The 13,274-nt window shown below is 55.0% G+C and overlaps 2 protein-coding genes across 2 annotated transcripts; both read left to right on the forward strand.

Moving 5' to 3' along the window:
• The first annotated feature begins 58 nt into the window (after positions 1 to 58).
• FOXRED1 (FAD dependent oxidoreductase domain containing 1) lies at positions 59 to 3,946 on the forward strand. Its single transcript, XM_056509563.1, has 10 exons — positions 59 to 245; positions 1,148 to 1,392; positions 1,475 to 1,585; positions 1,661 to 1,779; positions 1,868 to 1,962; positions 2,135 to 2,236; positions 2,314 to 2,381; positions 2,465 to 2,613; positions 3,292 to 3,421; positions 3,496 to 3,946. Exons 1-10 carry the CDS (start codon positions 62 to 64, stop codon positions 3,853 to 3,855), a joined length of 1,563 nt encoding a protein of 520 aa, XP_056365538.1. The 5' UTR covers positions 59 to 61; the 3' UTR covers positions 3,856 to 3,946.
• A 1,107-nt stretch (positions 3,947 to 5,053) lies between these two features.
• Positions 5,054 to 13,216, forward strand: EI24 (EI24 autophagy associated transmembrane protein). The gene is made up of 11 exons (XM_056509783.1): positions 5,054 to 5,155; positions 6,067 to 6,214; positions 7,652 to 7,797; positions 9,000 to 9,060; positions 10,284 to 10,350; positions 10,714 to 10,838; positions 11,062 to 11,181; positions 11,272 to 11,383; positions 12,114 to 12,225; positions 12,309 to 12,383; positions 12,495 to 13,216. Exons 2-11 carry the CDS (start codon positions 6,173 to 6,175, stop codon positions 12,658 to 12,660), a joined length of 1,026 nt encoding a protein of 341 aa, XP_056365758.1. The 5' UTR covers positions 5,054 to 5,155; positions 6,067 to 6,172; the 3' UTR covers positions 12,661 to 13,216.
• The last annotated feature ends 58 nt before the right edge of the window (positions 13,217 to 13,274 follow it).

Consider the following 13,274-nt stretch of genomic DNA (forward strand, 5'->3'; position numbering starts at 1 on the left):
CGGGCGGGAGCGCGGCGGGGGCGTGGCCCGGGGGCGGGGCCACGGGAAAAGGGGCGTGGCCATGCTGCGGTGGCGGCGCGCGCTGCGCGTGCCCGGCCTGGGGGGCTTGGGGGGGGGACCCCCGGGGGGAACCCCAAAACCAGGGGGGACCCCGGGGGGAACCCCGCAACCGGGGGGGACCCCGGCAGGGGGCCCGCGCCGCCCCCTCCGCACCGCGGCGCCGCTCAGCTCCGACTTCTTCCGCGGTGAGATCCGGGGGGTCCCCGGCACCGCACTGCGGATTTGGGGGACACAGCCGGGGGGGGCACGGGAAGAATGGAGAGGGGGATCGGGGTGTGGATCGCTGGGAATGGGGAGGGAAGTCAAGTAAATTGGGGTGTCCCAGGGAATGGAGGGATTGCTGGGATGTACGATATACGGTGGGGTCGGGATTGCTGCGAATGGGGAAGGGGTCAAAGGAATGGGGAGTCCCAGGGAATGGGGGGGGCACTGGGAATGGGGAAGGGGTCAAAGGAATGGGGAGTCCCAGGGAATGGGGGGGCACTGGGAATGGGGAAGGGGTCAAAGGAATGGGGAGTCCCAGGGAATGGGGGGAACTGGGAATGGGGAAGGGGTCAAAGGAATGGGGAGTCCCAGGGAATGGGGGGGCACTGGGGTGGTTACGGGCGTATATGAAGGGGTGCCAGAGGAGCCTGGAGGTGATCCCTGGGGGCTGAGGGAGATGAGGGTGGGCACTGGAGGGGTTGGGGGAGAATTGGGTGGCTGGTGGTCTCAGAGGGGACTGGGGGGTTCCGAAAGGCCCTGGGGACACTGGAGAGGGGTCCCCGTGGGTACCGGGCGTCCCAAGGGAGATTGTCGCAGGGACCTGGTGGAGCTCTTGGGTGATTCCCAGGGTGGACTGGGGGACCGGGAGGGGCTGCTGGGGATTCCAGGGGCTGGTCAGTGGTTCTGGTGGTTCACAGGGGGTCCGGGGGCGTTTTCCCGATGACCCAGGGAGACCTGGGGGGTTCGCAGAGAGGCCTGGGGGTTGTGTGAGGAACCCCTGGGAATGTCCTAGAGCGGTCCCAAGGGATGCGGAGGGTCCCGGGGTGGTGCAGGGGGGCTGCCAGCTGTGTCCCCAGGCTCGGCAGCCCCCATTGCACGGCAGAGCTGGGGCAGACCCTGGAGCGCATGGCACAGACCCTGCGGGATCAGCTGCCGGCCTCGGGGAGAGGAGAGAGGGGCTGGGTTCCCCCGGGGACCCACCCCGACCCCCGGCCCCCCGAGGAGGCCGATGTGGTGGTGGTGGGGGGCGGCGTGGTGGGCTGGTCCGTGGCGTACTGGCTGAAGATGCTGGAGGGCCGGCGGCGGCGGCACGGAATGAGGGTGCTGGTGGTGGAGCGGGACCCCATGGTGAGACACCCCTTCCCAGCGCAGGGTATGGCCTCGGGGACCCCCCTGAACCCCTTGTATTTTGGGGGGTCCTCTCCTTCAGTATTCCAGAGCCTCCACGGTGCTGTCGGCGGGGGGGATCCGGCAGCAGTTTTCCCTCAGGGAAAATATCCAAATGTCCCGTTTCTCTGCCCGCTTCCTCCGTGACATCAATGTACGTGCGGTTGTATGGGCGGGGGGTAATCTGGGCAGTCCAGCCCCACTCACTGTGGTCCCCATCTCCTCACAGGAATACCTTGGGGTGCCAAATGAGCCCCCCATCGACATCCAGTTCCAGCCCTCTGGATACCTGTTCCTCGCGTCCCCCCAGAACGCTGCTGCCCTGGAGGCCACCGTCCAGTTGCAGAGGTGGGGGACCCACATGGGACCCTCCTGGGGAGATGTTTCAGGGGCTGGGGGTCATCCTGACCCTCCTCCACATGCTGGCCATCCCCAGGGATGAAGGGGCGCAGGTGACCTTGCTGTCCCCCACCCAGCTGAAGGAGAAATTCCCCTGGATAAACACGGAGGGTGTGGCTGTGGCATCCTATGGTATGTGGGGGAATAGGGAAGGGCATGGAGACCCCCCTCAACATCCTTCCTCATCCTCCTGATGCATCCTTTATCCTGACTTTAGGGGGAGCTCCCCCTAAAGGTCCAGCTGCCCCAAAATGCATGTACTGGGGGATCACACAGTAGTGTCCCCCCATGTTTCCCTGCCCAGGTCTGGAGGATGAAGGCTGGTTCGACCCCTGGACCCTCCTCAACGCGTTCCGGCGCAAAGCCACATCCCTGGGAGTCCAGAGCTGCTCCGGGGAGGTGCGAGGTGAGGGATGGAGGTGCACAGCGAGGTTTGCCCCCTGCCACCCCCAGGACCCCCCACCTCACCCCAAAACCCCCCAGCTTTTGTCACCTCGGCCAACTACATGATGCCGCCAGCGCCGTCGTCTGCGCGCATCAAATACGTCCACGTGAGTGTGTGGGTGCCACCCCCAGCTCCCCCGGAGTGCCTGTGACCCCCTGGCACCCGTGACCCCCCATCTGTGCCCCCCAGGTCTACATGCCAGACAGCCTGGAGTACCAGCCAGTTGCCTGTGCCATCGTGGTCAATGCTGCAGGCGCCTGGGCTGGGAAGCTGCTGGAGGCAGAAGGGCTGCCCAGGGGGCTGTGCCGGCCCCTGCTGCCCGTCCAGCCCAGGAAGAGGTACTGGGGGCTCACAGCAGGGACAGCCTGGCAGCACCCCTCTGCTCCTGGGGTCAGAGTCAGCAGCTCCTTTTTCAGGGAGCCCTTGGTGCTACTTCAGCACCCACCACTCCTGTGTCATGGGGGAGCCTCTCAGTGTTTTTATTTTGGGGGACTGTAATCCTGGCGCCCCTCTGTCTATGAGGGGGTGACATGAACCCCTGGGTGCTATTTTGGGGGTATCACAGAATGGGACACACATCCCAGCACCCTCCAACTTCTGGTGAGCTTCCTCAGTTTTTTATTTGGAAGTGGGGTCTTGCATCCTGGAGCTCCCATTATTCCCCAAGTGCTCCCAGCCCTAGTGTCACCATTATGTCCCCATACTCCCAATCCCAGTGTCCCCATTACCCCTCAGTGTCACCTAATCTCCCACAGTGCCCCCAGCCCCAGTATCCACAGTATTCCAGTACCCCCATTAATCCCCCAGTGCCCCTAGCCCCATAATCCCCATTGCCCCCCACAGTACTTCAATTATCCCCCCAGTGTCCACTGTCCCAGCCCCTGCAATGTGCCTAGGACTGACATGACCCCTCAATGTTATTTTTGGGGGGGACAAACATCTCCACATCCCAGCCCCACTGCACCATACTGGGGGCAAGGGGAGCACCCCTCACGCTCTGTTTGGGGGTTCCCCAGGTATTTGTTCACCTGGCACTGCCCCAATGGCCCTGGCCTCTCCTGCCCCTTCCTCATCGACACCTCTGGTGCTTATTTCCGTCGGGATGGCTTCGGTGGGAATTACCTGGGCGGGATGAGCCCCCCCGAGGTGAGCCCGTGGGTCCCCTCAGATCATCCACCCCCCTGTTCTTTATCAGACACCTCCAGCTTATCCTTTCCCAGGAGGAAGAGCCGGACCCCAGCGATCTGTCGGTGGATCACGATTATTTCCAGGAGCAGGTCTGGCCCCGGCTGGCTCGGCGGGTCCCAGCTTTCGAATCCCTGCGGGTCAGGGGCTCCTGGGCGGGATACTACGACTACAACACCTTCGACCAGAACGGGGTGCTGGGCCCGCACCCCCGGCTGGAAAACCTGTTCTCAGCCGCGGGTTTTAGTGGCCACGGGCTGCAACACGCGCCGGCCGCCGGCAGGGCCGTGGCCGAGCTGGTGGTCAAGGGCCGCTACGAGACCCTGGATCTGCGCAGGCTGGGCTGGGACAGGCTGGTGGACGGGGAGCCGCTGCAGGAGCACGGCGTGGTTTGATGGGGGCGGGGAGGGGGGAACTGAGGCACAGCCGTGGACTCCCTCCCCAGGCCAGAGGTGGTGTCCTGTAGGAATAAAATGGATGGATGGATGGATGAGTGTGCCGGGGAATTAATGGGTCCACACCTGCCATGCTTCCTCCACCAGTGCTACCAGTGTCCTCCCCAGTACCCTCATCCCATTGACACTCTCCACAACTTCAGTATCCCCACTACACCTCATTCCCTCCCAGTATCCCCAATGTTCCCATACTCGCAGTTCCAGTGTCCCCAGTATACCACCGTGTTACCAATTGCCTCCCCAGTCCCCCTAGTCCCAGTATCCTCACAGTCACCCATTCCCCCAGTGCTCCCATTATCCAGTGCTCCAATCCCCTCCAGTCCCAGTACACCCCTTACATTGCTACCCTCCAGATCCAGTGTCTGTGTTATTCTCTCAGTGTCCCTCATTGTCCCCACAGTGTCCCCACTAACCCCCATTCCCCCACTACTTCCATTATGATCCAGTGCTCTCAATATTCTCACAGTGCCCTCAGTATCCCCACTCCTGTCCTGCAGTGTCCCCACCTTCAGTGCTCCCATTATCCCCAGTATCACCTCAGTACCCCCATTATCTGCCCCAGTGTACCCAGCTGCAGTATGCCCATTGCCCCATCCAATGGTCCCATTTTCTCCCCAGTATCCCCCAGTATCCCCAGTATCCCCCAGTGTTTCCAGTATCCCCGCAGTGTCCCAGCCCCAGTACACCCCCAGTGTCCCCCACAGTATTCCCAATATCCCCCAGTGTTTCCAGTATCCCCGCAGTGTCCCAGCCCCAGTACACCTGTTCCCCGCGGTATCCCCAGTATCCCCTCAGTGTTTCCAGTATCCCTGCAGTGCCCCAGCCCCAGTACACCCCCAGTATCCCCCAGTGTTCCCAGTATCCCCCCAGTGTTTCCGGTATCCCTGCAGTGCCCCAGCCCCAGTACACCCCCAGTATCCCCCAGTGTTCCCAGTATCCCACGGTTATCCCCCCGTTCCCAAGTCCCTTCCCCGTGCACTTGGCGCCCTCTGGCGGCGGGCGGCAGCAGCGCGCACGCGCAGCAGCGGCTGAGGCGGGGCTGTCCCTCTGGCGTTTGGCGCATGCGCACTGAGGCAGGGTCGCTGCCCGGGCGGTGGGCGGGGCTGGCAGTGGGCGGGGCCCGCGCGGTGGGCGGGGCCGCGGCAGTGCGTGTGCGCGGGGCGCGCGGCGCATGCGCGGTGGGCGCGGCCGGGCCGTGTGAGCCGGGCCCGTCCCGCCGTGCGCCCCTGGCCCGGCCCCGGTGAGTGCGGGGGGACCGCGGGTCGGGGGGCGGCACACGGAGAGATACTCGGGGGGCAGCGCCGCCACCCGCGGGCGGAACAAACCCCGAGGGGATTCTGGGCACTGCGGGGGCGGCCCTGAGGGCGTTTGGGAGCTGTCCTCCCTCAGAGACATGGTGTGGGGAGACTGTGGGAGCAGCCCTGAGGTAAAATACGGGACCCCCCCGAATGATGGGGTCACGGAGACCCCCGGCAGCCACGAGGGGATTCTGCCCCTCCCCAGGTGCCTGAGGGTCACCCCCTCAGCTGTCAGGGGTGCAGACCCCTAGGTCACCCCCTTTGCCCTGGGCGATTCCTCTGGGTGCCTTCTTCCTCAGGGTATTTCATGACTCGGGTTTTTAGGAGGAAGCTGCCTGTCATTAACTCGGTAATAAATCTGGAGGCCAGCTCTGGTTCTGCAGCTTGGGTCCCGACAGGGTCTGACTCGGAATAACCAAAACAAACCCGTTTTTAAAATGATTATTTGTTATTTGTGTGCTGTGGCTGCGGCAGCACCACTGACATGCCCGGGTTTGTGACTGCAGCCTGCTCCAGAGCTGCTGGGAGCTCTGCCTGGGAGGAACGAAAGGTTTGCATCCTGGTGGGAAAGCACGAGTTTATTAGCTGCTGGTTTATTTTTTTTCCTTGAATCAGATGCTGGTTGTATTTCTCTGGTGCTTTACAAAAGCTGTTCCTCTACCCCTGAGCTCGCTCACACTGATATGAACAGGATGAGTCCATTCCCTGGCCTGTTGAAGGATGGTTGTGCCCGGTGGGAAGCCAGTGAGGGCCGGGAATCCTGTTGGAAATCACCGGGGTGTGACTGAACCTGTAATTCCCGGTCAGCCCAGTGTTAGCATTCTGCCATGCCCTGTGTGTTCTCTCTCCACAGGCTCCATCCGTTTCCCATCTCTCCAGGATGAGAGAGGCTTGGGTCCGGCTCTCCCCCTCTCCCTGTAGTTGATAGTTTGGGAAGCAGAGGTGATGCTGGAGTCGAGATGGCTGACAGCGTGAGAATCTTCCTTCATGACCTCGTCAGGGTGAGGCTCCAGCTCCTGGGCTGCTCCTGTGCACTTTGGGAGCACCCTCCTCCCCATGGCCTCAGGGAATCTGAAGGAAAAGGGTCTCCAGCTGTATTTCAACACTGTTGTGTGGTGTATCTATTGCAAAGGGCTCAGTGTTTGCTGCTGAACCTCTGACAGATTTCTTTGGTCACAAATTAATGAAAAATCTCAGTAATAATAGTACTAATTACAAAATGACACTATATAACACAAAAATTTTATATATTTTAATATACAATGTGTGATGTTGTGTATAAATTAATAATAATAATAGCAACAATAATAAATGAGCATCTGTGACCACAGCAGCTCTGTCCCAGCAATAAGGTGTGTGTCACCTCACTGCTCCCACCCTGTCTTCTTTCATCAGGGGTAAATACAGGCTAAAGCCACTCATGCTGTGACACTGAACAATAGCTCGTGCTCAGAAATGACTCTGTTTGGAAAACAGACAAAAGTTTGATCAAAGCCTTGTAGCCACAACCTAAAAGCAGGAGTTGTGTCATTTCCCAATGCTCCTATACCATCAGCTGGAAGAGCTGCCTGGGTCAGGGCCCAGCTCTGCTATTTCAGACATGAATTTGGCATTGGAATTTATCCTCTTTGGTCAAGAACACCATGAACCCAACTGACAGCTGGTGACACCATCCTGGCTCATCCTTATGATCTTTATTTTAAAGGGAAATTGTGATGATGATGGTGATGGGATCACCTGAAGCTGGAAATAATTAAACAGTGTGCCAGAGTGGTTTGGGTTGGAGGAGACCTTAAAGTCTTTCTCATTCCATGTCCCTGCCAAGGGCAGGAACACCTTCCACTATCCCAGGCCCCATCCAGCCTGGCCTTGTATACTTCCAGGGATGGGACAGCCACAACCTCTCTGGACAAGCCAAGTCCTAGGAGACAGCTCTACAAATCTTCCAAATATAGAGTAAGGGAAAACTTCTGGGCACTCTCTTAGTAACAGGCTTGCATGGATGTGGCTAATGGGAGGAAGTTTCTGGGATGAGGACAGATGCTTTTATTTGTAAAGGAATAAGCATTAAGCTCATAATATACAGTTAGACTTTGCACATCCCAAATATTGGTGTAATTTCATTTTATTGGCCTCAAAGAGCTGGCAGGGGATGAGGAGCTTCCTGCCAGACAAGGCTAGGAGAGATCCAAGTCTGATTTTTGCCAGGGTTTTAAATAGTACAGATTGGAAGATAAATCACACCTTTACAGAAAAAAATACTGCTGGTCCTGGAGATGCTGGAATGTGCAGTGATTTAGGTCACTGGGCCATGGAAGAGAGGTGGTGTTGCTGCTCCAGCTGAGCCCAAGCAGCCAAAGATTGAGACCAGCTATGGCACCAGGGGGGTTTGGATGGGTCAGCCACATCCCATTGCTCCTCTCTCCTCATGTCCACAGGGAATTAAGGACTCCATCTGGGGCATCTGCACCATCTCCAAGCTGGACGCCCGGATCCAGCAGAAAAGGGAAGAGCAGAGGCGGAGGAGAGCCAACAGCGCGCTCGCCCAGCGGAGGTTCCACATGGAAGAGAAGAAGCAAGAGAAGTGAGTGTGGGGTGTGGCTGCTCAGAAATGGGGTCATTCCCTTCTCCTCTGGTAGTCACAGCCAATAAATAGGAAACAGGTGGCATGAAACTCCCTTTTCCCACTGCCTAATGGAGCTGGAGCTGTTAGCATGAGATAAGCAGTCGGACCTTTTATGTTGTTTGATAATCAGTTTGAATTACCACTGAAAGAACATGGATTTATGGGTTTCTTTTCTTCCTGAATCCTCTGCTATCTCAGATCCATCATTGTTGCTGGTAATCATGGGATCTGGGAAGAAATAGCAGCTTGGATCCAATGTCCACGTTGGGGCAGGGCACAGCCCTGCTGTGTTTTGTGGAATCTGGAAGTGCAGAACCTCAGTGGATCTGGAAATGCCAGAATTCTCCCCATTCAGGAGCAGACAGCATCTGTTCCCATGTCTGACTCCCAGACCATGCCAGGATATCCCTGCTTCCTGGTGGCACTGGGCTGGCACCTCACACCATGGTTTTGGGCAGTAACACACATTCTGGGACATATTTACCAATTATTGTGGCTGGCTGGGTGGGAGGCTGGCTGAAAGGTGATCCCATGGTCCTGATACTTCTCCACATGTGAGCTGCCTCTGAAGAAAAGTGTAACTTTTTGGCTTTGTTTATATAAATAAACAGTTGAATTTTGCTGGTTTTCTTTATAGCAAAATCAACCTGATGTCAAGAGCTGACTGGGAAAGTGCTGCAGAGACCCACAGAGCTGCTCTTGCATGTCCAGAGACACCAAAACCCTGAGCAGAAACAGCCTCTTTCTGAGACCTGTTTTTCAGGAGGGATAAAAACCAAAAAAAAGAGAGACAAAAAAATGCCCAAAATCTCCTAATTATATTGTGTCAAGAGTTTGGAAAGAACAAAACCTGAGATCTCTAATATGTGCTTTAAAATCTGGAAGAAAGCTTTGCTTTTCTTCCATTGTAGTGCAGATTTTGGGAATTAATAAAAGTTGAAAGTCTCTGTTATGTAAGTCTTGTAGAGACTGCACTGGCTCAGACATGGTGTGAATCTGTGCAGGGATTCCTTCCAGGATTTCTGTGTTTGGATAAAACCAGGTGCACAGTTGGTGTTGAGTTGGTTCTTGGTGACTTTTCCAAGGTGTCCAAAACGTGGGGCAGTTGTGAGGGAACATTTGTTGAGGTGCTGGGACATTAACTCATCTCTCTCCTGCAGTGAACCCCGGATTGTGAGCCGGATATTTCAGTGTTGTGCCTGGAACGGAGGTGTCTTCTGGGTATGTGAAGATTTTTCTTATTTATTATGGTTTTTATTTGAAAACTCCTGTGAAAACCTGTATAGCAGTGGGAGTTTTGCACTACTTAATTAGTGGTTTGGTTTAGTTTTTTTTGTCTTTACTTAGAGCTAGGATTAACAAATACACGATGGAAATGGATGTTTTTGTGTTTGGGCTTGGTTGTTTATTAAATTTTATTAGAAAGTACAGAGTGTTTGACAGCACTTTTAACTACTTGCTAGAAGCGAGGAAAATGGAGGAAGATTTAGTTGTTAAAAAGTGTTTTACAGCTAAACAGTTTAATAGAGAATTAACATTTATTTTTTAACTTAACTAAATTTTTATGACCCTTCGTGTGATACTGACTGACTAACTAGAAACTATTACTTGAAACTTATGAAGAAGAAGGAAGATGAGTACTGAGACACTACTTAAAATTTTTTATTTTGGTTTATACTTATTACTATACTATAAAAACTTTAAAACTTATCATTATGTGAAAGTACACACTGTTATTTTATTACACATTTGTGATTTTAACTTTATTACTTAAATTTAGAAGTTGTTTTTAAGGCTTTAGGTTAAAAGCAGTGCTTTCTAGGGAGTCAGTGCTTGACAGCACAGAAAGCTCAAAAACTTCAGGTTTCTGGGATCTACCAAAAACCCATGTCCTGCTCCAGCCCCCATAGGCTGTGAGTGGTGAGCCATCAGCATGGCAGTAGAAATTGCTGGGATCCACCACATTCCCATCCCAATGCTGTATTTTAAGGGATTCATGTATGGGATGCAGGACCACAGACTTACTCAAGAGACCCACACATCAAACCCAAGCTGCTTCTCTAAGTCTTTGAGGCTGCCCTCCACTTGAATATTCAATTGCTGCTTTGCTGCAGCCTGGGATACTGCTTTGCCAGTTGGATATTGATGTCTTAAAGATTTATTTCCTCAGCTCTGACTTTTTATGCCTGGTTCATGAGGCTGATCCTTAATGGAGCCAACACTTCATAAATCAAATAACCAAATAAATGGCTTCATTTTCTCATTACACTGGTGCAGAGTACGAGGGATTGGCATGGAAATGTTAAAGGGTTCAGCTGCAGGTTGTGGCTGTATTTAAACAGAAATCCTTGCTCCTTTGTATATGTGGATTGCTGGGGAGAGGCACAGAAGCACAAGATGCTTGTGCAGTGCCTCACTGAAAATTTGTTTGTTTTTCCCTGCAGCTTAGTCTCTTCTTGTTCTACCGAGTGTTCATCCCAGTCCTTCAGTCGGTCACGGCGCAGATCATCGGTGGGTGCCTTCCCCCTTGGGGCCATGGGATGAGTTCAGGGTCTTTGTCCCATCGAGCTGTTCCTCACACCTCTGTCTCCTTGTGTTGTTTTCCTCTTCTTCCCAGTACCAACCAATCCCATTATTAATAGTCCAGTAGAAAAACAGGTGGATCACCCTGCTGACATCCTGAGGGTCTTGCCATTTGAAACACGTTTGTCTGTGTGTTTTTGTATTTAAATAAAAATCAAGTGGGTGGAAATGTGCTTTTAAAGACATTTAGAGAACTAGAGTCAGGGGAAACTCCCAGATGGCTATGCCAGGAAGCATTTGGAGGTTCCTGCACTGGTTCTTCACATGTGTTTCTCTGTCTCTCTTCTGAAGGTGACCCTTCCTTACATGGTGATGTCTGGTCCTGGCTGGAGTTCATCCTCACCTCCATTTTCAGTGCTCTCTGGGTCCTGCCCCTCTTTGTGCTCAGTAAGGTGGTCAATGCCATCTGGTTTCAGGTAGGTGACAGGAACCTGGGCCCTGCCTTGAGCAAGCAGTGGGAGTTTCCTCACTGAATGGGGCTTGACCAGGTGGTCTGGGGGCAAATCCCACCCAAAACAGGCTCTGGGCATATTCCTGGTGGGAGAGAGCAGCTCAGGAGCATCATCTTGGGTTTCATTTCCCTAAAGCCCCCCTTGCTCTGGAGTTGTGTTTGCCTCAAGCCCCTGTCTCTGCTGGCAGGACATTGCAGATCTGGCGTTCGAAGTGTCGGGCAGGAAGCCTCACCCCTTCCCCAGCGTCAGCAAAATCATCGCTGACATGTTGTTCAACCTCCTGCTGCAGGCGCTTTTCCTCATCCAGGTGAGACAAGCAACCACCCCACCTGCTCAAGTGCTGCCCTCCCCTAAATCCTGAGCATCCCTCTCTCAATCTGCTCCCTTTCTATCCCAGGGAATGATTGTGAGCCTGTTCCCCATCGACCTCATTGGGCAGCTGATCAGCCTGCTCCACATGTCGCTGCTCTACTCGCTCTACTGCTTCGAGTACCGCTGGTTTAACAAAGGTGAAGGAGGCTCCCTGCACAGAAAGGGGGAATTTACCTGGATTGAGCATTTCTCTACTGATGGAGCATCCAGTTGGGGTGTCAGAGGCTGATCTTCCATCAGTTTTTATATGGAATGAAGGGTAAATGTGAGCTAGCAATGTGCTCAGGTGGTAAGGCCAGTGGTACCTGGCCTGTACCAGCCCCAGTGTGGCCACAGCTCCAGGGCATTACCTGTCCCCCTGTGCTGGGCATGAGGCCTTGAGTGCTGTGTCCAGTTCTGGACTCCTCACAAGGACATTGAGGGGCTGGAGCATGTCCAGAGATGGCTACAGAGCTGGGGAAGGTTCTGGAGCACCAGGAGCAGCTGAAGGAGCTCAGCCTGGAGAAAAGGAAGCTCTGCACAACTCGTGGTGGTCGGGCTCTGCTCACACATAAAAAGACACAGGATGAGAGGACATGGCCTCAAGCTCTGCTGGGAAGGTTCAGGCTGGACATCAGGAAGAATTTCTTTACTGAAAGGGTGGTCAGGCATTAGAAGGGGCTGCCCAGGGATGTGGTATAGTCGCCATCCCTGGAGCTGTTCAGGAAATGACTGGATGTGGCACTCAGTGCTCTGCTCTATTGACAAGGTGGGGATTGGTCAAAGCAGGTGATTGGAGGTCTTTTCCAGCCTAAATGGTTCTGTGATTCTCTAGCGAGGGTGTCTGCTCCCCATGGGTTCATTTCCACGGGATTTTCCTCTTGGCAGGAATCGAAATGCACCAACGGTTGTCCAACATTGAGAGGAACTGGCCCTACTACTTCGGCTTTGGCTTGCCACTGGCATTTCTCACGGCCATGCAGTCCTCCTACATCATCAGGTGGGAAAGCCACTCTGGCCCTCCTCCTCCTGACACCCACTGGAGTGCCCCTTACTTTATTCTACTGTATTTTTCCCTTGCAGCGGTTGCCTCTTTTCCATCCTTTTCCCTCTCTTCATCATCAGCGCCAACGAAGCCAGGACCCCCGGCAAGACCTAGTGAGTATCCTTCATTCCCACTCACTGCTCCTTGTCCAACACCCCCAGCCTCCCCAAACTCTGCGGAGGCGTTCCTGCCATCGGGAGCTGATGGACTCTCTTCCCTTTCAGCCACTTCCAGCTCCGTCTCTTCTCCTTGGTGGTTTTCCTCAGCAACAGACTCTTTCACAAGACCGTTTACCTTCAGTCCGCCCTGAGCGGTGCTTCCTCCTCCCCCTCCTCCTCCTCCTCCTCCTCGCCCTCTCCTGCCAAACACGCGGCTGCTCCGGGGCACTGAGCTGCCCCCAGACCCCGGGGAGGGGGGACACCCACGGGCTTCTCTGTGCCCCCGATCTCCAGGGACAGGCAGGACCCAGCCTGACGAGGTGTCACTGTCAGTTCTGCGTCTCCCCCTGGAAATTTTTTGGGAGAAAATCTGGGTTTTTAACACCTTTGTGAGTTTCCAGGAGCCGGGTTGTGCCCTGCGCTTGTTTTATAGTGGACTCTTTTGTACGCCTTTCCCGTGCCATCTCCCTGCCTCGGGCCAGCGGGTCGGAACCCCGTCACCCTTTTGCCGTTGTGTCCCTCCCGTGTCTCCCCGTGTCCCCCTGCCCCTCGTCCCCCTTCCCGCTCCCTCCATCTCCCCTAACTCAGGTCGTGGGAGGGGGGCGGGCATTTCTGGGAGCTCCCGCTGCCGTCGAGCACAGCGTCCCCCTCCCGTGCATGTACCGTTTCTGTCGGGTCGGAGAAGGAACCGGTGACGTTCAAACCCCTTTGGATATTTCGGGCCGGTTTATCAACTTTTCTCTAGTATTTTCACACTGAAACATTAAACGGAGAAACCACGATTCTCAGCCGTTCCGCGCCTGCCGCTGTCGTTAATCGGGGCCGGGCTCCCCCCGCGCCCCGCAG

This window comes from Oenanthe melanoleuca, chromosome 24 (assembly GCF_029582105.1).
Source record: "Oenanthe melanoleuca isolate GR-GAL-2019-014 chromosome 24, OMel1.0, whole genome shotgun sequence".
NCBI lineage: Eukaryota > Metazoa > Chordata > Aves > Passeriformes > Muscicapidae > Oenanthe > Oenanthe melanoleuca.

Bases quoted from the DNA above. Each gene is read 5' to 3' on its own strand.
- FOXRED1 (XM_056509563.1), top strand. From the start codon at position 62: ATGCTGCGGTGGCGGCGCGCGCTGCGCGTGCCCGGCCTGGGGGGCTTG. The intron at 1,963-2,134 runs GTATGTGGGGGA...TTCCCTGCCCAG, and splicing joins TGTGGCTGTGGCATCCTATG to GTCTGGAGGATGAAGGCTGG. The intron at 2,614-3,291 runs GTACTGGGGGCT...GGGGTTCCCCAG, and splicing joins CCCGTCCAGCCCAGGAAGAG to GTATTTGTTCACCTGGCACT.
- EI24 (XM_056509783.1), top strand. From the start codon at position 6,173: ATGGCTGACAGCGTGAGAATCTTCCTTCATGACCTCGTCAGG. The intron at 9,061-10,283 runs GTATGTGAAGAT...TTTTCCCTGCAG, and splicing joins GGAACGGAGGTGTCTTCTGG to CTTAGTCTCTTCTTGTTCTA. The intron at 11,384-12,113 runs GTGAAGGAGGCT...TCCTCTTGGCAG, and splicing joins GTACCGCTGGTTTAACAAAG to GAATCGAAATGCACCAACGG.